The sequence below is a fragment of the Hemicordylus capensis genome, chromosome 3 (assembly GCF_027244095.1).
Source record: "Hemicordylus capensis ecotype Gifberg chromosome 3, rHemCap1.1.pri, whole genome shotgun sequence".
In the NCBI taxonomy this organism is placed as follows: Eukaryota; Metazoa; Chordata; class Lepidosauria; order Squamata; family Cordylidae; genus Hemicordylus; species Hemicordylus capensis.
In genome coordinates, this window is record NC_069659.1 from 38,341,922 (window position 1) to 38,367,811 (window position 25,890).

At 44.0% G+C, this 25,890-nt stretch overlaps 2 protein-coding genes across 5 annotated transcripts in view; one reads left to right on the forward strand and one right to left on the reverse strand.

Moving 5' to 3' along the window:
• The window catches only part of LNX2 (ligand of numb-protein X 2), a 123,910-nt gene extending 115,349 nt beyond the window's left edge, over positions 1–8,561 (reverse strand). The window contains exon 1 of one of the 3 annotated variants that reach the window (XM_053307859.1): positions 8,545–8,561. The gene's annotated coding sequence lies outside the window, so the exon portion shown is untranslated. Of the gene's footprint in view, positions 1–722; positions 972–6,196; positions 6,507–8,544 lie in introns of those variants that run through there. The other 2 variants (XM_053307856.1, XM_053307857.1) reach the window with 2 other exon arrangements.
• Positions 6,669–24,749, forward strand: POLR1D (RNA polymerase I and III subunit D). 2 transcript variants are annotated; one of them, XM_053307862.1, is made up of 3 exons: positions 6,669–6,728; positions 19,580–19,654; positions 22,551–24,749. In XM_053307862.1, exons 2-3 carry the CDS (start codon positions 19,638–19,640, stop codon positions 22,831–22,833), a joined length of 300 nt encoding a protein of 99 aa, XP_053163837.1. In that variant the 5' UTR covers positions 6,669–6,728; positions 19,580–19,637; the 3' UTR covers positions 22,834–24,749. The 2 variants fall into 2 exon arrangements, with proteins under 2 accessions (XP_053163837.1, XP_053163836.1); XM_053307861.1 differs by lacking the exon at positions 6,669–6,728 and adding an exon at positions 12,295–12,469.
• Positions 24,750–25,890: the final 1,141 nt, after the last annotated feature.

Below are 25,890 nucleotides of genomic sequence, written 5' to 3' on the forward strand. Positions count from 1 at the left end.
TCCGACTATCGTCCTCTGACTTATTACATGAATGCATGTACAGTCATTTACACAAGTATGCACACCTGTATGCATGTACAACTTGATGTCTGAATAGGGCTAGTCTCTCAAAATACAAGGAGTCATCCACAGAAACCAGAGGGCAGAAAGCTTAAGACAAATACAGTGAGCTGCTTCTTTTATACAGCATATACAACCTATGGAACTGACTGAGACAAGATGTGAACGCAACCCACACAAACAACCACCAACAGTGAAATGAATACTTGGACATGACAGCCAAGTGCAAACTCATTATGCAGAGGCCAGTATACCTCTCCCAAACAGATGCTGGGAATTAATACGGAGGTATGGATGTTTCTATCATGTCAGCGCAGCGACATTCCCCAAGGCATCACTGTGGCCAGTGTTGGTAGACAGCACGCCGAGCTAAACAGGCCATTACTCTGATGTGCATGACAGCTCTTCCATTCACAAAGGCAAACTTTTAAGCTAGAGAAAAAGAGAGCCTGTGGAGTTGCTCAAGGATCCTACTTTATTGAGTATTTTCATTAGTGTCCTTGGGGAGGGAAGGAGGAGTGTGCGGATGAAATTTAATGACACCATGCTGAGCAGCATTGGTAGCAGAGAGAAGGGATGTGAAGTTATGCAGGATAAAATAGATGACCTTCGGAACTGGAGCAATATAAAGTGGAATTAAATGCAAAAATACAAAGTCATACCTTTGGGGAATAACAAGAAACACGCAGTGTTGACATTCACTGCAGACTTCTAAGCAGGAAGGAGACAGGGGGGAAGAGAGGTCTGGGCATCTTGATCAGTCACGAGAGGGCCACGATACAGCTGCAAAACAGGTACGTTTCAATTCACGAATCGGGCAGGATCTTTCTAGCAAGGGCAGGGAATTTAGCACCATTGCACAAGCACAGCTGAGGCATCATTTTGGACCCACTTTGATCACCAAAGTTCAAAAATAACGGATTCAAACGAGCAAAAATGTCCAACATGTATACAGGTCTTGACAAAGTTTTCTTGGCTCTAGGAGCCAGACCAAAAATAAAGCAGCCAGGCTGCTCTCTGCTCCGTGGGAGGGAAGACTCATGGCTCAACCCTCACAATGCCCTCCACTCCATAGAGGGCAGGCTTCCCACCTTGCTCTCCCCTTCCTCCTTCTGGTTGTATCCATGTGGGGAGGAGATCTGGTCTTGGGGTAGGTAATAAGCATGATTTGGCCACTTTGCTAAGCAAGGTCTGTCCTGGTTTGCATTTGGATGGGCACCTACATGTGAGTGCTGTAAGATATTCCCCTTAGGGGAGGAGGTCTTAGCTCACTGGTAGAACATCGGCTTGCATGCAAAAGGTCCCAGACTCACTCCCTGGCATCTCTAGGTTGGGCTGGGGGGGTGGGGAAGACTCCTGCCTGAAACCTCGAGAGCCGCTGCCAGTCAGTGTAGACAATACTGAGCTAGACAGACCAATTGTCTGACTCAGTATAAGGCCGCTTTCTATGGCTCAGACAGGCAGTGAACCTATGCAACCAGGAAGAGGAGGACATAACCTGCCCCTCCTTGCTCATTCACTCATCCTCCTGCTTGCATCCATCCATCATCTGGCTCACACACCACACTTAAATGTCCAGGTGCCCCGGCAAGCTGGCACCTGGAATTGTCAAGCCCCGACGCAGAATGACTGCAAACATGGAGAGCCAGTCTTATGGGCAAAGATGAAAAGATGCTGGCCTGTTCAGGTTTAAAAGGAGGCAGCGGAAGAGGGAGAGAATTGCAGTGCAGGGGCCAAAGCTCCAGGGACAAGCGTTGTATGCAAAAGGTCCCGGGTACCCTCTCAGGTTTCTCCACCCAAAAGAATCTCAGGCAGCAGCGGAGGGAAAGACCTCCGCCCAGAACGCTGGAGAGCCTCTACCAGTTGAAGTAGGGAGTGCTGGACTGGAGCATCTGAGTAAGGTCTAACTCAAAATAAGGCAGTTTTAGGTAAATAAAAGAAGATGATAACCTTCCCAGCACAGACATGGAAACAAGAGTGAGATGCATTCATTAAGTATCAGTTACCTTTTTTGTGGTGGTTTCTTAGCAGAGGCTCACTGGTATCCAGGTTCCTTTTTACCCATTCCCTAGGATTCAGAGGTGGGAGGGATGCTGATCAAGTCATTTCTCTGTGGTTAACCTTACTTACTGTTGTTGTTGTTGTTGTTGTTGTTGTTGTTGTTGTTGCTATTTAGCACTTGTACAGCACCTCTGAGGATTCAAAGCACTGCACAAGTATTATGTGGTTGTAAACCTTGCAAAAACTCTTTAAGGTATTGTTCTCATAATGCAACTGGGAGTTGAGGTTGAGAGGGAGTGGTTTGCATAAGGCCAGCTAGTAAGTTCATGGCAGAGGCAAGATTCAACCTGGGGAAGTCCTAACTCATTGCTCCGTCTATTAACCATCACACCATTCCAGCTCTTCATTCCTGCTGAAGGCTGTCTTGAAATAAGGTTTGCCTTGATAACCTTAACGGGCTTTTCCATTCTTTTGAACATGAATCTACCACCACCATAAAAACGAGTTTTCATTTATTCCACCATGGTCTCATCGGTTCGCCCCACTGCTCCCAGGGTCGCAGGCCTTGCTCCTATAAGCAACTTCGCCATACGGCCAAACTCAAGGTCCCGTATCTGCTTGCATAACTCTTCCAGGTGTCCTTCCAAAGATGTGCAGGGGCAGAACCTGCGGTCCAAAAGCACACATCACTTGGAGGCAGAGGCTGGCTGGCTGCACATGATGCAGGCCTCAATGACTTTTCTTTGGCTCTAGGAGTCTGCCCCAAAACTTAGAAGCCAGACTGCCCTCTGCTCCTTGTGTGTGTGTGGGGGGGGGGGACTCACTGCTTGCCCCCAGCACCCTCTGCTCCATGCCATGTGGGGGCTGGCTCCCTATCTTGCTTGCTCATGCCTATTCCTGGTCAGGCAGGTGATAGGGACGTACACGAACCTGTTCGGAGGCCCTTTTATGGGCCTCTGAACAGGTTCAAACACTGGCCAGGTCAAATGTTCAGTGGGGGGGGCGGGGTAGGACTTTAAGGACAGGGGAGGGTGCACTTACCCCTCCGCCTGCTCCCCCCACCCCCGCCGCCAGTGCTGGAGTTTAGTAAAATGCCTCGGGGCGGCAGTGTACCTCCCTGCTAACCGTTCTTCTTTGGTCGGAAGTGGCTAGAAGTACCGGGCGTGTGTGTGCCCGGCTTGCGCACACACGCCTGGTACTTCCAGCTGAAGAAGAAGGGGCGGCAGGGAGGTACGCTGCCGCCCCGAAGCATTTTACTAAACTCCAGGGCCGGAGGGGAGAAAGCAAGGGGAGGGGTAAATGCACCCTCCCCCGCCCTTAAAGTCCTACCCCCCACCCCTTTGAGCCATGCCCACCCGGTTCCATGCATATCCCAAGCAGGTGATGGATGGATGCAACCTGGAGGAGGAATCAGCAAGCAAGGTGAGAGTTGCTCCCTCCTTGCATCTTTCTGACTTAGGCTGGCAATGAACTGAGGAGGAAGGAGTGACCTGCACCTGCTTTGCTTGCTCAGTCCTTCTACTGGTCCCAACCCAGTCCATTTCCAGGTGCTATGGTGAGTTGGTGGCTGGGGACTGTGAAGCCCTGCTATGAAGAATGGCATAAGGACAATGTTCCCCCACTTGCAACCTTTCAGATGGCCCTCGCTGTAAGTTAGTAGTTCCTCAACTTACGTCTGAAAAAGCACAACAGGAGCACAGGAACAAAGGAAGCTGCCTTATAGAGAGTCAGACCACTGGGCATTGGTCCATCTAACTCAGTATTGTCTACCTACACTGACTGGTAGTGGCTCTCCAAGGTTACAGGCAAGTGGTCTTTTTCAGCCCTACCTGGAGGTGCCAGGGATTGAGCCTGCAACCTAGATGTTCTTCCACCAAGCCATGGCCCCATCCTTCAAGAGGAATATCTGACGGCTCTCAGATCTAGTCACCCATCCAAATGCAAACTAAGGTGGACCTGACTTAGCAAAAGGGACAATTCAGTGCTGTGTTTGCTCAATAATCATGTGCCTCCCTTATTTTAAGGTTGACCTTTGTCCCCTGTGCAATGATCCCCAACATCCGATGAGCAATCCATTCACAGAGCAGTAATGCAAGGTTGTTCAGATGCCACCTCCTGAGCTTCCTGCAATCAATGCAGAAACCTTGCAGGCTGCAACCCTATGCATACTTACTTCCATGTCAGTCAATGAGACTTACTTCTGAGTGTGCATGCATAAGACTCCACTGGCACTTATTCAATCATCAAAGACAAATTAAAGGCACGCAGTTCAGCCAGAAGCTCTTATTTGAAATCCACACCTAAGCCCTGTTCAGACAATCAAAAAAAGCATCCCAAGAGGTTGCCCGGAAGTCGTCATCAGGCTTACGGCATCTGCCTCTTTAGACAAACACCATAAGCATGGTGGCTTGAGGCTTCTTGATGCGTTGGTGTGGGAATGGGCCTTGCTAGCATGTTCTTGGGACACTGTGCTTGCATACAGCATCCTTCTCTCCACCCACCCCACAACTGTCATAGAAACACACAAAGTAGAATAAAAAGGCAATATCAAAAAGGCAAGACCAGCACAAGGCTTTATGGGCCCACAACATGATACAAAAGTCCTCTTAATGGTTTGGAAGCAAACGTTTGGAAGCAAACAGGTGGTATGCACATGGGAAATAAGTCAAATACTATAAGAAGTGGAAGTAACTTTGACTTGCTAAGTCCAGAAAGCACGCACAAAATGATCTGAACAATGGAGGTCCATCATCACTCTAGCAAACAACCATGCCTCCTTGGAGAGGCCAACCTTCACCCAGTTGGGAGAATAATTGCTCTAAAAGTCCATTGGTTAATCAGAGCTGGCCCTATGGGAAGTACTGTAATAACCAATCGAAGAATTCTGAATCATGATAAGGGCATATGGCCGGTGGGGGAGGGGGGGAGGGGATATTCTCAAGTTATTGCATAATAATGTCTTTCAGCACATGGATGACTCACTAGCCCTATTCAGAAATTATGTTGCACCTGCATTCTGATGTCTGTACACTCATGTTTGTGTGTGAATGGCTGTACCTGTGTTCATTTTAAAAGTGAACCTGGGTACAGGCCCTTCAAACGCATGGTACAGCTCAGAAGCATACTGCTGTACCTGTGTTGAACATAACTTGTGAACAACAGTACCTGTGTTACAGATCTGCTCCTGCGTACATTGTACACTCGTACCAGTGTCCAATGTCTAAATAGAGGCCAATGCACACATTATGTACATGAGTGTACAAAGGTGCAGATCTGTATACAAGTAGAGTTATTCACTTGCTTTGAACAGAGGTGCAGCAGTACACCTCCTATCTATATTTTGCACTTGAGGGGACCTTTACCCAAGTTAACATTTAAGATGAATGCAGGTACAGGCATTCACACAAATTCATATACAACTATACAGATGTCTGTATACTCATACAACATAATGTCTAGATATGGCTTAGGGTTACCATTAATACCACTGTCAAAATAATGAAAATAAAACAGAAGAATGACAAGCAGAAAAGTCATCACTCCCCCCCCCACACACACACACACAATACCACCACCACCAATCCTTCTGGCCACCTCTTGGAGAATTACTTGGACTAATTTTCACTCCAGCCCCAGACATAACTGGGAGGGCAGCGGGAACAATCATCTCCTCCCAACAGCAAAGAGCCACCAGCATCAGCATCTTCTTCTTTGCTGACCTGGTGGCTCTGCACAACTATTTTCGTGTGTTGTATTGGAGCAGACAATTGAAAGAGAAACGCCTGGAGGAGGAAGCGAGCCGTAGGCGAAGCTGTGGATGGAGGTGCCAGGCAGACAAGCCAGAAGCCTGGGAGAGGTACGGACACCCCAGGCAACGCAGCCGGTCACGGGGTGAAGAAGGCACAGGGCAGCAGCAGCAGCAGCAGCAGCACCCACTGCAGAGAGCTACGAAGAGCTGCCCGAGCAAGAAGACCCTGGAACCGCAGTGCCTCCCGGCGAGGACTGGGGGCTGGAATGTGCTCCGAAGCGAGCCGCGAGCAGCTCAGGCAAGGAGCAGAAGCCAACCACCTAGAGGTCGCAGTGGGCCAGGTCCTTTCAGTGGCAGCAGGGGCGGCTGTCCCTGGAAGTTACTCACCCTAGCGGGCAGAGGCTCCCTTCTCACTGCGCCGTCTCATGCATCGTGCTCGAGAGGACAGCGGACCGGGAGGCAGGCGGCGGAGGAGCTCTTCTCCGCCCCCACCGTGCCGCAGCTGTAGCCTTGGCTCCGGCTGTGGCTCCTCCTTCCCCGCTCGCTCGCTCGCTCTCTGCTTCTGCCTCTCCTCCGCCGTGGTGCTGCTCCTGGAAGGAGACAAACTCCAGGCAGGACTAACAGGCGGCGCTTCTCTCCTGGCTGCGCTCGCCGGCCTCTCCTCCTCCTCCCGCCCTCCCCGGGGCTCCAGTGACGCCACGGGAGGAAGCTCCTGCCACCTATGGGAGCCTGGCTGGGGCGGGATCCGGAGGCGCAGGCCACAGGAGTCCCTGCTTTCTCCGGGGTTGTCCCCGTCACTCGCCTGATTCCGAGAGAAGGTGCCCGGCGCCCGCCGCGGGCGGAGGGAGGGAGAACGGAGGAGGAGGGGGGGGGAGTCGAGTCGAGAGGGATGTCGAGAGGGATGAGGACAAGAGGGAAGGTGATCTATATTCTTAAAGTATCTAATTTCATAGATATAGATAATATAATTCGCTGAGGCGAATTATGGGTGGGAGTAATAATGTAGTATGTGTTCGTTCGTAGTATGGCTAGTTGGTTTCTAGTTGCACATGGATGCAGAAGCAACGATCCGGGATTTGAACAGGTTTGCATCACAAAACAAACGTCTAGATACCTGTTGTATCCAGGACACACAAGAGATAGGGTCCACGAAGTCCTTTATTATAAGCAGTCTCTTAGTATAGCACAGCCATCAGGCGCTGAGCAAGCAGTTAGTCAAGCCAAAGGCAAGGCTCTTTCTCATTGCTCTCTGCTCTCTTTTATACATTAGATTGCTGTTTACATTTTCTATCCCGCTCTTCCTCCAGGGAGCCCAGAGCAGTGTACTACATATTTAGGATTCTCCTCACAACAACCCTGTGAAGTAGGTTAGGCTGAGAGAGAAGTGACTGGCCCAGAGTCACCCAGCAAGTATCATGGCTGAATGGGAATTTGAACTCGGGTCTCCCCAGCCCTAGTCCAGCACTCTAACGGTTCTAACCACTACAGGACACCGGCTCTCCCACTGATCCTCCCACTGTGAGGACAAACAGTTATTAGGAAAGGCCATCATCATAACATAAGGACAGCCCTGCTGGATCAGACCAGAAGTCTATCTACTCCAGCATCCTGTTTCCCACAGCAGTCCTCAAGATGCTACCACAAAGGTGACTGCCCCTAAACTTGGAGGTTCCACTGGTGAAATCATGCAGTATGGTCATTGATAGCCCTCTGCTCTATGAATTTGTCTAATCAGCTTCTAAAGCCATCTAAGGCATCTTGTTTAAGTGAATTCTATCAGTCAAGACTTCAACTCTCATCATCCCCAGCCAAAAAGGGGGCCATTGTGACTGTGGATGATGGGAGCGGCAGTCCAACACCTGAGGACTCAACTTTGAGAAACCCTGCTGTAAGTTAATGATGGCTTCACCTTTTTGCCTTGTTTGAGAGTGCTCAGGGGTGTCTGGCTGGTTGTTGGAAAGCAATTCGTAATGAACCACAAATCATAGACTGGAACACTTTGAGATGGGCAGAGGCGTATCTACGGAAAATAGCGCCTAGGGCAAACACTGAAATTGCGCCCCATGTCCAAGCATCTGACACCCATCTTTGAGATAACTTTACCATAATATCAGCTGAAAAATACAAGTCAGGCTCGTTAATCTTTTAATATTTCAAAAACTATTTTAGCAGTGGACTTAGCCAGACCAAAAAATGCTGGAAAACTACAAATTTCAGTATGTGGGGGCTCATGAAATACCCAAATACTATGTGGAGGTGTACTTGGAAAACTAAACAGAAGTGCCTGTCTAATTCTCTACTATGTATTGTAGCATCACCATTACATAAGTTTTAAAAATCAATGGAGAATTTGACTTTTCCCAGACACTCTGTAAATAATTAAAGGATATGCAGAGTAAACTGTGTCACTGCTTGGAATATATTCTAGTCTTTCAGAAAGACAGTTAAAATAAGAGAAAGAGAGCAAGAAACTCCCAGTGGGCCTTAATATTAAGGATTTCACACTGATTCAAAGACAAATTCACCATTAATAGCCATATTAGCAAGACATCACATTTAACTCACTTATCACAAGAAGCAAAGTAAGAGCAAATGAATACAATCCTAGCTCATAAGCATCAGCTCAGTATTCACAAGCTCTGATTCTCTGTACATAGTGCCAATCTGAATATGTGTACAGTGACTTATATTATATATTATTATTATTATTATTATTATTATTATTATTATTTTACCTGTAGCCCCTTTGGGGGGCTTCCTAAAGGCTGGGGGGGGTTGCAAAGGTTCCTCCTCCCCCCACTGGCCTCTAGGGCCTCGCAGGGACCATTTGAGCATGTGCAGTGGCCATTTTTAAAAATCTTTTTAAATGGCCTCCGCGCATGCTCAAATGGCCTCTGCAAGGCCTGGCATGACCTAGGGCCTCACAGAGGCCATTTGAGCATGCACGGTTGCCATTTTGTTTTTGGCAGCCTTAAAAAAAAAATAATAATAATTTTACAAAATGGCGCCCCCCTTCAAGTGGTGCCCAGGGCACGTGCCCTGCCTGCCCTACCCCTAGATACGCCCCTGGAGATGGGTTTTGTAGCAACATGTTGCTTTCAAAGATCTCCTCAGTTTTGGTGTCCCCCAAGAACCCCAACGAACTACCTATGAAAAGGAAATGGATTTTGAGAAGCTTTATGATCCTCAAGTAAACTTTGGGTCATCCCAGATGATACATTCACACCACTGGGAAACTGTCGGTCATGTGATATCCAGTGCAAAATTTAATGTCAACAAAAAGCATTCTCAAATAATGGTGCCTCCAGAATTCCCATTGTCATTTTCTTGGTAATTCACACGTGGCTGAATTCTATGCATGCTTACTTGGAAGTAAGTCTCACTGTGATCAATAAGATTTACAACCTGAGATTACAGGCCTAATTTCCAAACTACTCTCTAACAGACACACGTTGCAGATCAGGCTTTAAACATCTGATGGCATGCTCAGGCAAGCAACAATTCTGTGTCTGTTGCAACTTACTCCTATAAGTGTTTCCACAGGGCTGCAGCCTTAGTTAAACCAACCACTGTTACCTGGGATTTGATTAGCAATCAAAATTAATATTTGGGTGAAAGACATACCTATTGTGACCATTATAGGAACATCACACATATTATCCATTAGGAGCAAGGACTTCAGAGAACCATATTATTTATAAGTTTGGAGAACCTTTTATTTTAACCTAAAGTTGGGGCCTTATTATCTCCAGCTGATGTTGTGGTAGATGTAGAGATATCCTGGAAAGCTAAAAGCATTGGTACAGGAAGATTAATAGTGCTGTCAAAGAAGAATTGCAGTAGTTAAAAAAAAAAAAAAAAGCAACAACAGATAATCCACACTCCTTTGGGGCAGAAATGTGAATACAGTTTCTCTTGTGTTTTTTTAAAAAGGTCTATAATATTCAGAATGAGGACAAAAAGGGCTTGAGAACTAAAGCATTCAATAAAGCTCATTTGAAATCTATTATTTTAAAAGCTTGGAAACTCCCATATGTACAATCAATCAATCACTTTTATTTCGGTCTTAGACCAGTATAAGAGCAATAAAAACATAAAACACTATAAATGACATACTAGAAGCCTACAGGTGAGTGACACAATACAAGCATATGGTAAAAAAAATAAAATAGAACTGTTGTTATGGAATTATAATAACTATAAAAGACTATAAAAATCAGATGTAAAATTTAGAGTAAAACTATGGTTGTCTAATACAAAAAGTGAGACCACAAACTAAGTAGCCGATAATGACTGAAATCTGAAGGCTGCAGTTAACAGTTAATAATGGTAAAAAGTGGTTACAAACGTTTATAAAAGATTTATAAAAAGCCTAAAAGACATCATAAAGGGACATAAAGGCATACAAGCAAATATGCATTAAAATTATATGAAAAAGGCATTTAAAATCATACAGGGGCAACTATAGACACAGAAAGAGTTTTGACAATTTAAGGCAAGGTAAAAAAACAACCCATATGTACATACATGGGAACTTAAAAATACATATACAACATCTTCACTTTGTATTACATGTTGGTGTTTTCACAGCAAAATAAGTGGAGCTGCTGTAACTCCTTTTCCAGGGGTAGCAAGTGAGCTTGGGCCAGATTGCTTGTTTTCAAAATTTTCTGACACATCAGATGCAGGGATCTTCTACTTAGATCTCCCTGGTATAGGTATATGGAGGGACCTGAATTCAAATCACTGAGTACAGGCCTTGCAGAACTCTTCAAAGGAAACATTTCTTCAGGTATGACTTTTACTTGTTTCCGTCAGAATCATGTGGTGAAGTTTTCCCTGGCAACTTCAGGCAACAGATGGGAGATTGCATGGTGAACATCCCATCCATGGAGATGGATGCACACAAAAGAAATAGTATATTTCTTATATATTTAATAGTATATTTGTGTGTGCCTTGCACACAAAAGAAATAGTATATTAGGAAACCATGCCCCTACCTTTTTAAATGAGAGAGTGTTCAAATAAGCTATCTCTACCTGCAACTGGTGCAATTCTGGTACAACTTTATCACTGCTGCTGAATATAAACTGGCACTTCTATCGTCGATGTAAGGTTGTGACTTGGCAGAGTTTTTTCTTTTATGTAGTTTTATGATTGACTTTTTATTAACTCTACAGTACTGGTTGTTTTTATGTGCTATTATAAGAACATAAGAACAGCCCTGCTGGATCAGGCCCAAGGCCCATCTAGTCCAGCATCCTGTTTCGCACAGTGGCCCACCAGATGCCGCTGGAAACCACAGACAGGAGCTGAGGGCGTGCCCTCTCTCCTGCCATTACTCCCCTGCAACTGGTACTCAGAGGCATCCTGCCCTTGAGGCTGGAGGTGGCCCACAGCCCTCCGACTAGTAGCCATTGATAGACCTCTCCTCCATGAAGTCATCCAAACCCCTCTTAAAGCCATCCAGGTTGTTGGCTGTCACCACATCTGGTGGCAGAGAGTTCCACAAGTGGATCATGCGTTGTGTGAAACAGTACTTCCGTTTGTTGGTCCTAGACCTCCTGGCAATCAATTTCATGGAGTTTCAATTTCACTACACTCCTTGAGTGTAGTGATAAAGTGGGATAAAAGAAAAGAAAAGAAATGGCTGTGAAAAGTACTAGAGTCCACAGGTGCCAACGTCACACATGACAAAAATCCGAAGAGGGGTATATGAGAGGCTCTATTGTAGCTCCTCGATCTAACCACCTGAGAAAGTAAGGCACTTTGATTTCAGAGGGACTTCCTTCTTCCAAATAGGCATGTTTGGGTTACACACACACACACACACACACACGAGCCCTGAGGCATTTTAAAGACTAAACCGGCTTACTGTGACATAAAGAGCTCACTTTACAAGCTGCTTGACAGTGTGGTGTAGTGGTTAAAGTGCTGGACTAGGACCAGGGAGACCCGAGTTCAAATCCCCATTCAGCCATGATACTAGCTGGGTGACTCTGGGCCAGTCACTTCTTTCTCAGCCTAGCCTACTTCACAGGGTTGTTGTGAAAGAGAAACTCAAGTATGTAGTACACCACTCTGGGCTCCTTGGAGGAAGAGCGGGATATAAATGTAAATAAATAATAATAATAATCTGATGAAGTCGGCTCTAAACGCACGAGACTTTATGCCGCAGTAAAGCTCAGCTGTTCATGCCTTCAGTGTCACAAGACTTTTTTCTTTTTTCTTTTGCTTTTGCTGGAAATGGTTATCCTCGTGTAGGTTTCAGGATAGCCTGTGAAAACCATCCAGGCAGAGTTTGCCTGAGCCAACAGGAGGAAATCGCGCAGCCGACCCTCCTGTACAGTGCCTTATTCCCTCCCTGTGTAGGATTTTTATTATGCGTGTGTTTTGAGAACGTGCCAAGGGCCAGCTCTGCCGGCAGCCCCCAAGAGCTCCGGGAAGGCGGCGCTGGTGATTCGCTTTCTCCACAGCCTCCGCCCCTTTCCCGGTCCTCGCGAGCGGCTGGTGCGCACTTGGCGTCGCCGCGACCTTTTTGCTCCTCCTCTTCCCCGTCTTCGCCGCCGGGAGAGAGAAGCGAATGGAGGACGCCGGCACTTGAGGCGGAGGAGGGCGGCCACTGATCATCGCCATGGCGGAGGATTCGGAGCTGGAGAGGTGAGGCTGGCCGCCCGGAAGGCGGCCGCGCTCAGGGTCAGGGAGGCGTGGATGCGGAAGGCCACCGGCTGCATGGCGGTTGGGCTGGCCGGGAGGCCTCCAGAGGCCTCTCGCCTCCCCTTGCACCCTCCCTCCCGCCCTTACAAGGCTCTTCCCGGCCCAAAGGGCAGGCGGGTGGCGAGAAGCGCGTTCAGTGCCGCACTGAACTAGGCAGCCATCTAATGGGGAAAGGCCGCCACGCAGGACGAATATAAGAGAATTGGCTCATCTCAGTTACTAATCCCTGGGGCGTTATTTACGTAAGGTCGAGAGGAGGAGAACTCTTGGGAGTTGGCGGAAGAGTTTGCAGCTGCGCCGCCGCTTTGTGCCCCGCTTCCTCTCCGGTTCTTTTTGATGCCAGAGTCAAAAGGGAAGGGAGTAGGGTGGGCAGCGGTTCGCAGACTGGGGCTCCAGATGGTGTTGGACTTCAACTCCCACAATCCCCAGCCACAGTGGCCAAAGGCCCATTGTGGCTGGAGGTTATGGGAGCTGAAGTGCAACAACCTCGGGGGACCCACATTTGAGAACCCTCAGGGGTAGGGTCAGACTTTCTTTTTCTTTTAAAAAATACCATCCATAGTGTGACACTATTAGTGTCCCATGAGCTCAGAAGAGGGCGGGGCTCCTAAGTAGAAGAAGGTCTCCCTTTTATTCTTCCTCTTTTCCAATTGTAGTACTACAGGGGTTGCAAATGGGCACTTATAGTCTACCAGGATGTGCAACTTAAATGCCCTGGTGGTCCAGAACCAACTGTGACTTAGTATGCTGGGGCTGAGATCAATTTTCAGTACATTAATTATTACAGTAATATTAATTAACAATATTAACAAAATAAATATTAATTTCATTAGCCAATATTAATTTAATTAACAGTATTAAAGCAATCATTAGCTACTTATGGATCTCCCCACCCCCAAGGGGTCCACAGTTAACCAACGATAGTGGCCAGAAAATAGGCCCAGCCCGTGCTCAGTCAGTGGGGCACCTAGAGTCCTCTCTTTCCCCTAAATTGTTGTTGCTTTCAGACTGCAGTCCTAGGCATGTTTTCTTGGCAATAAGCCTTACTACGTAGGATGTATTTCCAAGAAAATGCGCGTAGGATAATGTTGTAAGGCAGTTCCAGAGCAGGCAAAGAGTGGCCCCTTGCAGAGAAAAAGGAGCTGACCAAAAGAGTGACCCTCTTCCGTTCTGGGGTGTGCTTTGCCTGATGGTGCTGCTGCAGCTGTTCCAACCCACTCTGTCCATCACTACTGCTGCTGCTCAAGCAGTAGCAATTGGCTCACTAGTTCATCTGCCCATCTCTGCCACATGCATCTCATCTGGTTTCATGTGGCCAACTGCATCAAGCTGCTCTTGCTTATCAGCAGGACAAACCAAGAGCTCTTCATGGCTCCTACTGTTGCTGCAGGATATTCTTACCTGGGGCCTAGCAGAGAAGTTCCTGCAAGCTGGATCTGGCCCCTGGCCTGGGCCTTATGTTGTGTAGGCCAAGTCTATATGCATTTTAGTGGGATGGCCCTTTGGCTCCTGTTTGCCTCTGATAAAAGGAAAATGGTTACAAAGGTGGTGTATTTTTGCTTCTTTCCTCTTCTCCCCTGCCAATTTATTTTTAATTTTTTGAGCCCTGTCCCACTGAATCTGTTGCAGAGGGAGGAATGATTATTGTGAAAGTGTAAAGGCTGTAGCTATTTGGAGTGGTGGGGGGTGCGGGCAGGAAGAGATTTGGTTTGACAATATTTAGAAAATATGTGTTTGTTTTTGTTATGTTGAAGGTCCTGTTACTACAATAATAGCTTACCTTTGGTGGACTAACTGCATAGGTATCCACGTAGAGGAGCTTAAGATGACACAAGATTTATGATAGCCATCTTCAAATATCTGAACAGCTGTCACATAGAAAAAGGGGTGGACTTATTTGGATTGAAATCACAAGGAAGCTGATTAGGGCTAGACATCAGGAAGAATTTCCTAACTGTAGGAGCTGTTGGACAGTGGAACTGAATGCCTTGTGAAGTAGGCTCTCCTTTGCTGTAGGTTTTCAGAGACCCAGACTGGACAGCTATATGGCAGAGATGCTGCTGTAGTAATTTCTTTTGCTGAGAAGGGAGTTGCTCTAGCTAGAAGAACCCCAAGGTCCCTTCCATCTCTGATTCTATGATTTATTTATTTAGAAAAACGTTTCTGTCTCACTTTTCCACCCAAATTGGGCCTGCAGAGCAGCTTACAGCAAGTAAAAACCAATTCATAACTTTAAAAAATGATGATGATGCAGAGCAGCAGCATAAAAATAAACCAAAGAGCAGCAAAACATCAATGAGCAACTCCAGAAAATGGGCACACAAAGTTGTTTCTGTTGCTTCCTAAACACACTCAGTGAAGTGGATAGCTGAACCTCCCTCAGGAACAAGTGCCGGAGCCTTGCCTGTAGAAAACATCCAAGCACATAGGACCAGCATATGGATCCTGCATAGAAACAATTGTTCTAGAGATGATTCCTGGAAAAGCTTGACACTTCTACTTCAGCCCATCTGGTAGAGACCAAAGAGGCCATTTATGTCAGGGTTGGCAGGCAGGTGGGCAGGCAAGCCAGCAGCTCTGTAGAGGTTCAGACAAGGATTTAAGCAGTCTGCAGCAAATGGCATACTCTGATGTAGAAGCCAAGCTAGCAGCACTGCTAAGTTATTGATTTGGAGTGATTGATCTTATTAAGTTATTGATCCCAGAGCCAAGCTAGCAGCACTGCTAAGTTATTGATTTGGAGTGATTGATCTTATTAAGTTATTGATCCCAGAGCCAGGAAATAATCACTTTTGCGGGGAGGAGGAGATAGACAGAAACCCCAACCTTAGCTGCCGCCTCTTACTCTTACAGCAGAGCAGTTAGTTATTTTATTTATTTAACATATTCCTGTACTGCCCAACATACACATCTCTGGGCGGTTTACATAATATACCAAATTTAAAAACACAACTAACAAATTAGCAACCTAAATGTATACAAATCAATGCAAATTGGCACAAAATTAACTTAGTTATACTGGGAAAAGGTAAAGTTTGTCGAGTTGGTGTCAACTCCTGGTAAGAACAGCCCTGTCTTTGGTAAGAACAGCCCTGCTGGATCAGGCCCAAGTTTCACACAGTGGCCCACCAGATGCTGCTGGAAACCAACAGGGGGGAGTTGAGGGCATGCCCTCTCTCCTGCTGTTACTCCCCTGCAACTGGTATTCAAAGGCATCCTGCCTTTCAGACTGGAGGTGTTACAAGAGGAATACAAGAGGGGTTTACATTGCCGTCTCGTTTGCAGTATGAGATGATGCCTTTCAGCATCTTCCTATATCACTGCTGCCAATATAGGTACCAGCGGGGATTCAAACCGGCAACCTCTGGCTTACTAGTCAAGTCATTTTCCCTCTGCGCCATTAGGTGGCTGGCAGGTAGGCTGTATTAGCTGCTGTGAAATCATGGAATGCTCACAAACATTCTAACTGACTAGGGAGAATGTCAACAATTAGAATCTTGGCAAAAAGTGAGATTAGTTTTGAAAAGCTTCACATAGGGCTTAGGGACAGAAAGAGCTTCATAAACAGGCAGAGAGGTTGAGGGCTGATAAACTGACTGTGAAGAGCTCCCACTCAGGAAGTACAGAAGTTAACTGTTAAATGTTGAAACAAAATGGCTAAAAGAAGGGGGAAGAATAGTCATTGGGCTGAGAATTTCTCCAGTCCCTTGAAGAAAAAACTCATACAGTTCCTAGAAATAGCAAAACCTGTTGGTATGAAAGGGTGGTACAAGTAATGCAAGGCAGCCAAAAGTATAAAGACTAGGAAGCTGAGGGGAAGGCACACTCAGGGTGACTGAAGACGATGGAACAAAATAGGCAATGGGACAGAAAGCAGGAACTGAGGTAATGGTAGTTGGAGAAAATATGGCGCTGGAGGGGCAGGTAGAAAATGTGAGTGATGGAAGAATATTCACAAAGGAATTATGTGCTGATGGCAGAAAAGAAGTATATCCTTACTGTTACCTACAGGGTGTGACAAAGTCATGAATTAAGTAAGTGAAATTAAATAAAAACCACTGGTGGTTTAACAAATTAGTATACAGGTGAAACTCGGACAATTAGAATATTGTGCAAAAGTCCATTAATTTCAGTAATGCAAATTAAAAGGTGAAACTGATATATGAGACAGACGCATTACATGCAAAGCAAGATAAGTCAAGCCTTAATTTGTTATAATTGTGATGATCATGGCGTACAGCTCATGAAAACCCCAAATCCACAATCTCAGAAAATTAGAATATTACATGGAACCAAGAAGACAAGGATTGAAGAATAGAACAATATCGGACCTCTGAAAAGTATACAGTGTACTGTGCTTGATTGGCCAGCAAACTCGCCTGACCTGACCCCATTGAGAATCTATGGGGCATTGCCAAGAGAAGGATGAGAGACATGAGACCAAACAATGCAGAAGAGCTGAAGGCCGCTAATGAAGCATTCTGGTCTTCCATAATACCTCATCAGTGCCACAGGCTGATAGCATCCATGCCACGCCGCATTGAGGCAGTAATTGCTGCAAAAGGGGCCCAAACCAAGTACTGAATACATATGCATGCTTATACTTTTCAGAGGTCCGATATTGTTCTATTCTTCAATCCTTGTCTTCTTGGTTCCATGTAATATTCTAATTTTCTGCGATTGTGGATTTGGGGTTTTCATGAGCTGTATGCCATGATCATCACAATTATAACAAATTAAGGCTTGACTTATCTCGCTTTGCATGTAATGCGTCTGTCTCATATATCAGTTTCACCTTTTAATTTGCATTACTGAAATTAATGGATTTTTGCACGATATTCTAATTTTCCGAGTTTCACCTGTATATTTTCAGAATCACCATGTCAAAGAGATGCTGCTTACAGATTTCTAATGAAAAATAATGTCATTTAAATGTCTGCCACCCACTGCAACTCCTGGACTAACTTAATTTTACATGGAAAACAATTCAAATCACATTTCAGAATTCATCTTAAATAACTTTCAGGGAATTGCAACCAAGCTTCTCTAGCAACTTTTTAAAAGTCCCTAAAGACTCATTTTTTCACTCAAACTTTTTAATTTGACTTTGGTTTTAAACTGTTCTAAGGTTTTCATTTTTGTTTTCATTTGCTTTATGTTGCTGTAAACCTCTCGGAGACAGAAGTTTGGGGTTGTCTACAAATTTGATAGAGAGATAAAATTAACGTTCCAAAGATCGTTGTCTTGTTTGTTTTGATGGTCTGTTCAATATTCTTTCACACCCTTAAGAACATAAAAACACCTCTGCTGTATCAGGCCCAAGGCCCATCTAGTGCACCATCCTGTTTCACACACTGGCCCACCAGATGCCGCTGGAAGCCTGCAGGCAGGAGTTGAGGGCATGCCCTGTCTCCTAATGTTGCTCCTCTGTAACTGGTATTTAGAGGCATCTTGCCTCTGAAGCTGGAGGTGGCCTATAGCCCCCAGACTAGTAGCCATTGATAGATCTTGTTTGATGTTTCTCTTGATTCTGGCAGAGCATGGTCTACCAGACTGTTGTGCAACTGGCACAGTGCCATCTTCACAGAATCTGGACATGCATCTTCTGAAGACATGTTTTGATGTGGCCTGTGGAATTTTCTGCACTCTTTGTGCAGCAATGATGGAGGATCCATGCTTAAAGTAGAGTTCCACTATATTAAAGTGTTCTTGTATTGTTGATTTTTCCATCTATTCACTCAAGGATCTACGCCATTATCTGAAACCAAAGAAGACAGTGTTTGTTTATTATAGTTTCACAGTTATGAAAAAATAAACCGTGTTTATTTTATTTGACCTTTACCTCTCCCTGTATTTTGGGAGACCAGAGATCAACTGTTGGCCTGGGAGACCAGAGCTGAGAGGATAAGGAGCTGAACTTCACATAGATTTCAATTAATTAGCAAACTTTATGTTCACATGTCATGTTCAATGTAGTACAGTCTGTGTAGAATGTATGTCCATATCAACCTGTATGCACATGCAGTTGTGTACATGTTCAACTCATGTACAGTATTTATTTATTACATTTATATCCTGCTTTTCCTCCAAGGAGCCCAAAGCAGTGTATTGCTCTGGTTGTCATTTACCTTGTTATGAGGATTTTTGAATAAGTTCTGTAACTAGAATTAATATGCACCTTTCCCCTCATGCACAAAATGTTTTGGTCCTGGAACAGTCATGTGTACAGTTATGGGGAAAGAGATCAGAGCAATATGATAAAAAAGCAAGCATCGGAACACTTATTTTTCCCCTTAAGTATTTGATAGAATTCCTTTTTTAAAAAACTGTAGAGGAGGTAAATTAGGAACCAGTGTCTTTTATTTTATGATTCCAGAATTATTTTAAACTATTTAAATGTTTCAGATCACATCATTTGTTGCTCATATTGACAATCTGTTTTACAAGTTCTAGAGTTGGACTTCATAACTTAAGACAATTTCAGTGCAGTGTACAATTTAGCTGTACATATTAATTCTAGTAAGCCCCATTAAACTCAATGGCTGACATCCAGACTAAACTGCACCTGAGTTGATCTACTGACATTAAGTAGTCCTTTAGCGTAACTTATTCTGGATGCCAACCAGTAGAATTTACTTCTAACACAGGTTTGCACTGTGAGTGAAGGCAATGGAACTGGGTTGCATGGGAGCTTGAAAACGTATAAATGCTAGGGCATTTCTGTTTAGATAGAACATACTGAAAGTCCACTTGGACTGACATCACTTTTTCATTGGTGCTAGAACTCTTTCCATCTGAGGCCTTTCCCCTTTTTGCCTGCACAGTGTCTCATAAGACAAAGAAAAGCTGCATTAAGGTTATTGCTGTTAATGTTACAGGTTTGGGGAGTGGGTGGGTTTTGTTTGTTCTGGGACAGTGGCTTGGCTTTGCAATGGGTCAATAATTTGGATTAGCTTTCTTTTTCATGAACACTGAAAGAAATAAGATTGTTTTTATTCCAGAGACGCTTGAAAATTAGCCAAATTAAATGTTGTTTTTAACTTCAATGTTTAGAGAGGCAGTGGAGGAACTTTTAAAAGAGGCCAAGCGTGGGAAAACCAGAGCAGAAACTATGGGAGCTATGGGTTGGTAAGTTGTTCTTCAAGCTAATCAATATTTGTTGCCTCTCTTGAAAATGTTTATATTTTAAAGAAAAACATACACTAAATCCTGTGCACACAGGCTGATTTTTTAAAAATAATGTGGAATTTATTTGATCATTTCTGTCATGCTATGTTCATATGATAATTTAAAGATTGCAATTGGTGACCTTTCTACATTCAGATTAGCATATGATCAGTTATGATAGTTTATGATCTCATCATTGGACTACACATGTCTGTCATGACCTGGGACAGTGGTCTTCAGACTATTTGGAGGTAATAGTCTTGAATTGGTAGGTTATAACCCAAAATGGGTCTTCATCTGACTTAAAGTGAATTGCATCAGTGGCATCACCACCATTTTTTGTTTTTGTTTTTTGTTTTAGGATTTTTGTTTTTAAAGGCAGAAAGAAGCCAGGTGCAAAAACAGGACTGAGCAGCTGTAGCTTTAGTCTTAACTTTGAAGTTTAAAAGGGGGAATTGTAGCAGCTATAGCTTTTTGTTCAGAGGTGAGAGAAGTGTGCCTTCCAAAATTCCCTCCTTTGCACAACTGTTAAGAGGTACAGAAACCTCTTCGCCCCAATGAAGGGAAAGAAAGATGGACACATAAGGGCAAAAAGTAAAAAATGAGTCTTGTTTTGCAAGCTGGGGTTAAAGGTGAGTCCTAGGTCTTAAGAGTTCGAAGACTGCTGTTGTAGGGAGCAGGCAATTCCTTTGAAGTTGGTTGGATCCCTCAATGAGAGATCCATTATAGCAGACAGGCTTCTCTGAGGGCCACTTTGCATCCCCTGCTGATCATTCCCTACAATACACAGATACAAGGAACTTTAGAATGTGTTCTTGAGGGTATTCTCAGTTCATTCAAGGCCTGACAGGCCTGCCCAGAGTTCTACTAAGAGTTGAACTAAGAGTAGGATGTCCTTTAAAGTGTAGTATACTCTATAATGCACAAGGGGTTCTATGGTGGATGCACAAGGATTTTTCAGCAGAGGTCAGTGTGGAAAGGCTCTTTGAATGCAGAAATTTCAACAGCCACTGAACTAGTATATCTTTTTAATTGGTGGAGTAAGGGCCACTTCACATTTACAAATATCCATGGCATTTGCGTGCAGAAATTAATGTGAACTCCATGCGTACATTGTCTCATCTGATTTTATTCGTATATTTCTCAAATGCATGTGCACATCAGATTAAAACTGCTGCATCCATTGCTTGTTAAATTATGTCACCTGTTGCATCTTGTACCTGCTGCAGTTTGCACATGGTCTCCAAAGGCAGCCCACAGTACAATACTGCAATAGACTGGACTCAAGGTTATGAGAGCACGGTGGACAGTCACAGGATATGAATTACACTTGCTGCTGCAATTCATAGAAATGGGCATTTAGGTTGATTTTTTTAAAAAAAAAATTTGTTCTTGCAAATCCTCATTGTGTTGTTTTACGACTTGAATACATTTCCACATGAAGCTGTCATAAAATGGTGGGCCATTGGTCCATCTGACCTATACTTCTTCAACTGCCAGCAGTGCTCCAAAGTTTCAGAAGGAAGTTCTTCCAGGCCTTGCTATCTGGGGGTTGAAGGAAATGAATATGTGAGCTGCACGCAAAGCGTGTCTACTGCCCTTGAGCTGTGGCCCTTCTCCAACTTTAAAGGGTGACTTCTTCCACTCCCAACCCCCTGCTATAGAACTCAAGCAAGAGGAGTATTCTTGTAGCCCTTTAGAAAAGAGTGACAACTGCCACATGCCACTCTCCCCTCCTCATTTTTAACTCGGGGGTGTGGGGCGACTTAGTGTGCTGTCTCAGGGAGCGAGAAAAAGGAACACAAAATACATTTTAAATTTAAAACAAAACAAAAGCCTGCAACCTTTCCAAAGAAGAAGACACTCATGGATCTTTGGAAGAAAAGGGGTTTGTCTATTATCAATGTTTGTATAAACATCTCACAATATCAAAGATTAAGGGGAATTCAGCAGTGAAAGGAATTCATTTAACATACATCAGAAAAATAAGAAGAGTTAAAAAAAAATTAGTCTGTGACCCTAAATTTTTGGGTATAGGCAGAGTCTCCCTTTAGCATGTAATCCCATGCAAACTGGGAAAAGGAAAAACATAAGAGACACATGGATGGGGAGAGAGGAGATTGGCTAGGCATATTTATATTTATATTATAACACTAAACACAATTTTAATGGCTAAACACCTTTTCTTTTTTACATGATTTTTGTTGAAAAGTACATTTAAATTACAGGTTATCGACAAAATTAAAAACAGTAATTCTATAATTTAGGTTTGTCATCATGCAAATAATTCAATTAACAATTATGATATAGAGCCACTGAAAATCATGCTTAAATATGTGGTTATCCTGCCTAATAGCTAAAAACATTTGGATACTATTTCTAAAACTGTCTTTCCAGTGTGCAGTTAAAAATTTTCAGCAAAAAGATATAATCCTCTCTGAATGCACTCTGTTAGCACAGCTCCTCCTCTGATATAACTATGCCAAGCAAGAGCCTTGTGGTAACTTAAAGTCTAACAAGCATTTTATTGCATCACAAGCTTTTGAGGGCCAGAGCCATTTTACCAGATGGATTATGATAGTGACTTGACATCTTTGTAAACTTCACAAAAAGTTGCTGTGTTCTCTAATAGTGATTTCACTTTTATACAGAAATCTGGCTATTAGATCTTTGGTTCCAAGGCTATGATAGAAGGCACACGTCTTGCCTATTTCTTTCTGTACTCCAAGTTTACACTAGGTGGCATTCAAGGAAAGCCAAAAGCTTGCAGAAGTTGAGCTACTTGATGTGAGTATTCACCAGATTTGTCTTTCTGTGTCCTAGCTATTTATGCTGTTGCTTTCTCATGTCTGTGCAGGATGAAGTGTCCTCTCGCCAGCACAAATAAAAGGTTTCTTGTCAATACTATTAAGAACACATTACACTCTCAAAAAGAGCAGGACCCAGAACAGAAACAAAAAGAAGGCAATGAGGAATCTGAGCCAAGCCAAAGCAGGGAAGAAACCAAGCCAAAGAGGCACAGAATGCATCCTTACACACCTAGCTTTAAGGCTAGGAGAAGAGTCAGCTATTCTCCTCCTAGGCACCGGAACAGGAGCCAGCACACAAAGGACAAGTACGAAAAGCAATCAAGCAAATGATGAGGACTATATGCCCTTCCAAGCCAAGGATGCCTTGGACTGTGGAGATGTTCATGTATCTTCGCAAAGGGTATTGTTCAGTACAGATGTCCGTGATGGCAACAGCTCTTTAGAGAGCAGGATGTCTGCTTCACGTGACTCTGTGGAGTTCTTCTGTATGTACTGGAAAAAAAGTAACAGTGTATCTTATTTTATCTTCCTCTTTCTCCTGCCCTCTACATTAAGCTTGTGGCTTTTCTTTTGATGGTGTAACACTTTTGTGCTTAGCACAACCTTTTTAGAAACCTTCTTCTTTTTAGTTTAATATAAGTAAATGTGTATTGTATAAATGTTACTTTGCTTCTAAATAGCTTGAGATAAACTTCTCAGGCCATCTTTGCTTTTAAAATGCTGTTGCTCCATTTGTACAAAAGTGTGAGATGCTTCTTTGCCTGAATACAGCTGAATTTTAGAGAGTTTATTAAGCTTATAACCTGAAAGCGGCTGATGTGTGGTACCTAAATATTAATTAGTTTAGTTAAATGCGGATTGGTTTAATGTATATTGTGAAATGTATAAGAGGCATTTGCCCTGATCCCGTGGTTCTGGTGTCCATGTAGGAACTGCGCTGCACACATGAGCAGTGGCTGCTTATTCACTTCAAATACTGTTTGCGTGCTCAGAATGTTATCTGTTGGAGTGAATGAGGGAGACCCTTTTTTGACCCAGAGCTCTGTGTGCATATTGGAATCTTGGAGATCACAGCTGTTGTCTGGATTCAAACTTGGTTTATTAACCTTATTCAGGCATTCAGTATGTGGACAAAATATATCCCAAGTATTGAGGAGATCTGAGCTTACCAGCTAGCCTCACCCCTTATGTCAGCACATTTTATACCTATGCATCCAGCTCTCTGTAGACAGCACTTGTGTGCAAAGGCTTCCAGCATACCTGACCACAGCAGTGGCAGCTGGTATGGGTGGATCAGGGGGGCAGTAAACAAGCCTCAGGTGAAGCTCATTGTTGCTCCTCTTGCTCTGTCCTGGTTTCCTCACTCTCCCTCGCCACCGCATTAACCTATTGATCTTGCAGGCTGATCATTTCCCCAGTTTCCAAACCCAACAAATGACCAGCTTGCAAGCAAGGGGTTAACGCCACGGCTGGGTGCAGTGAGGCAGCTGGGGCAGGGTGAGAGGAGTAAGAACGAGCCTCGCCTGAGGCTTGTTTACTTCCCCACCACCACCTGATCTGCCTATATATGGCAACCACAGGACCACAGCAAGAAACTCTCCCTGGGTATAGCATTTGCTTCTGCAGTCCACAGGGGACATGAATATGGAGTATGCCAATGTGGGGAGCAAGGCTAGCCAGCATGCTCATGCCACCCCATACCTGGATGCACTTGACCCAGAGAGCAAACACCTGATAGGGCAATGGTGCTGCAAGCATTGAGTAAATTGATGATGTGAAAATCAGCGTTAATAAATGCAACACCACTATGTCAAGACCTCTCTGTTGAGAGGCAATGGAGTGAAGAGTGTAACATCAAAAGAATCTGGGAAATGTTTATCACGGATTACCAGACATTTAATCCTAAAACAATGCAGGAAATTGCCACTTATATTCGGATTGCTTTCTTGTTACAGTTGTATCGATCAAGTTCTAAATGACTTATATCTGATCATAATTGATTTTTGGTTGTTATTCTGTTCTATGGAAACATTGATATTTAAGTCTTTGGTCGAAGTTATTTGGATGAATATGTGGTTAAGATTTTTCAACTTTGGGTAGTTTTCCTAAGTTGATATTAAACTTGAAATGTATTACTAAATATGTGTTAAGTATTTTTATTCCTTAAACGTGGACAAAATTTAAATAATCTTTGGAACATCATATTTATTCTTCATTACCAAATAAAAGTAGATATGTGTCAAGTGCTAATGCCACAATGGTCATTCTATAGCAGGGGTAGGTAACCTTGGCTCTCCAGCTGTTGCTGAACTACGACTCCCATCATTCCCAGCTGTAATTTACTGGGAGTTGTAGTTCAGAAACAGCTGTAGAGTCAAGGCTGCATCCATCTGGAGGATAGTGGGGCAAGGTATTTATTTATTTATTACATTTATATCCCGCTCTTCCTCCGAGGAGCTCAGAGCAGTGTACGTGGTTATTTTTATTCTCATAACAACTCTGTAGGTTAGGATGAGAGATACATGACTGGCCCAGAGTCACCCAGTGAGTTTCATGGTTGAATGGGCTTCAGAATATTAGTCATTTATGTATTATTTTCAAAGATATATATGCTGCCATTCTTCACATATGATTTCATGATGGCTTACAACTTTTAAAAAAACTACACCACAACATAACGCAACTTATTAACTATATTATAACTTTATTACTACAATGTGAGTACTTTATTTGATATTGGGGGGCAATATAGACCGAGTTAAGTCATAGTTTTTTTAAAAAGAAAAAAACACACCCTATGGGACACATTTGGCAATAACTCAAGTTAAATTTAAATAAAAGAACTGTATTAAGAATTATTGGTTATAGTACAGATATAACCTATATGGAGATGATATTCAGGGTCTGCAGTAACCCCGATATTATTTCCTGTGGAGTCTCGAAGATATATCTTATGCATGCAGTTGTTCCAAATCAAGAGCTTCTTGGAGACGTAAATTTTAAAAAGCAAAGAAAGGCTAACAGCAACTTACATTAATTATTTTATCAACATGATTGGAGCTCTTCTCACGATCAGTGAGAAGAGCTCTGGGGCGGTCTGTGGAGAGAGCGGGTTACACGGACCCTCCCCGCAGACAATCTCCTTTCCTTCCCTGGGCGGGCAGATCACCCGCCCACATGAGCAGCAGCTGCCTCTGCAGCTCCAGGGGTTGGGGTGCCGGGACACGCCACCATGCGTTGCCCCACCCCCTGCAGCTCTGATAATGCACTGTGTGAGTGTGGTGCCGGCTGGCACATGAGCAAATAGACGGGGTTAAGGGAGCACTCTCTCCCTTAACCTTGTTTAATAGGGTAGCTAAATAGGCAAGTTTGCTGCCATGTAGCCGC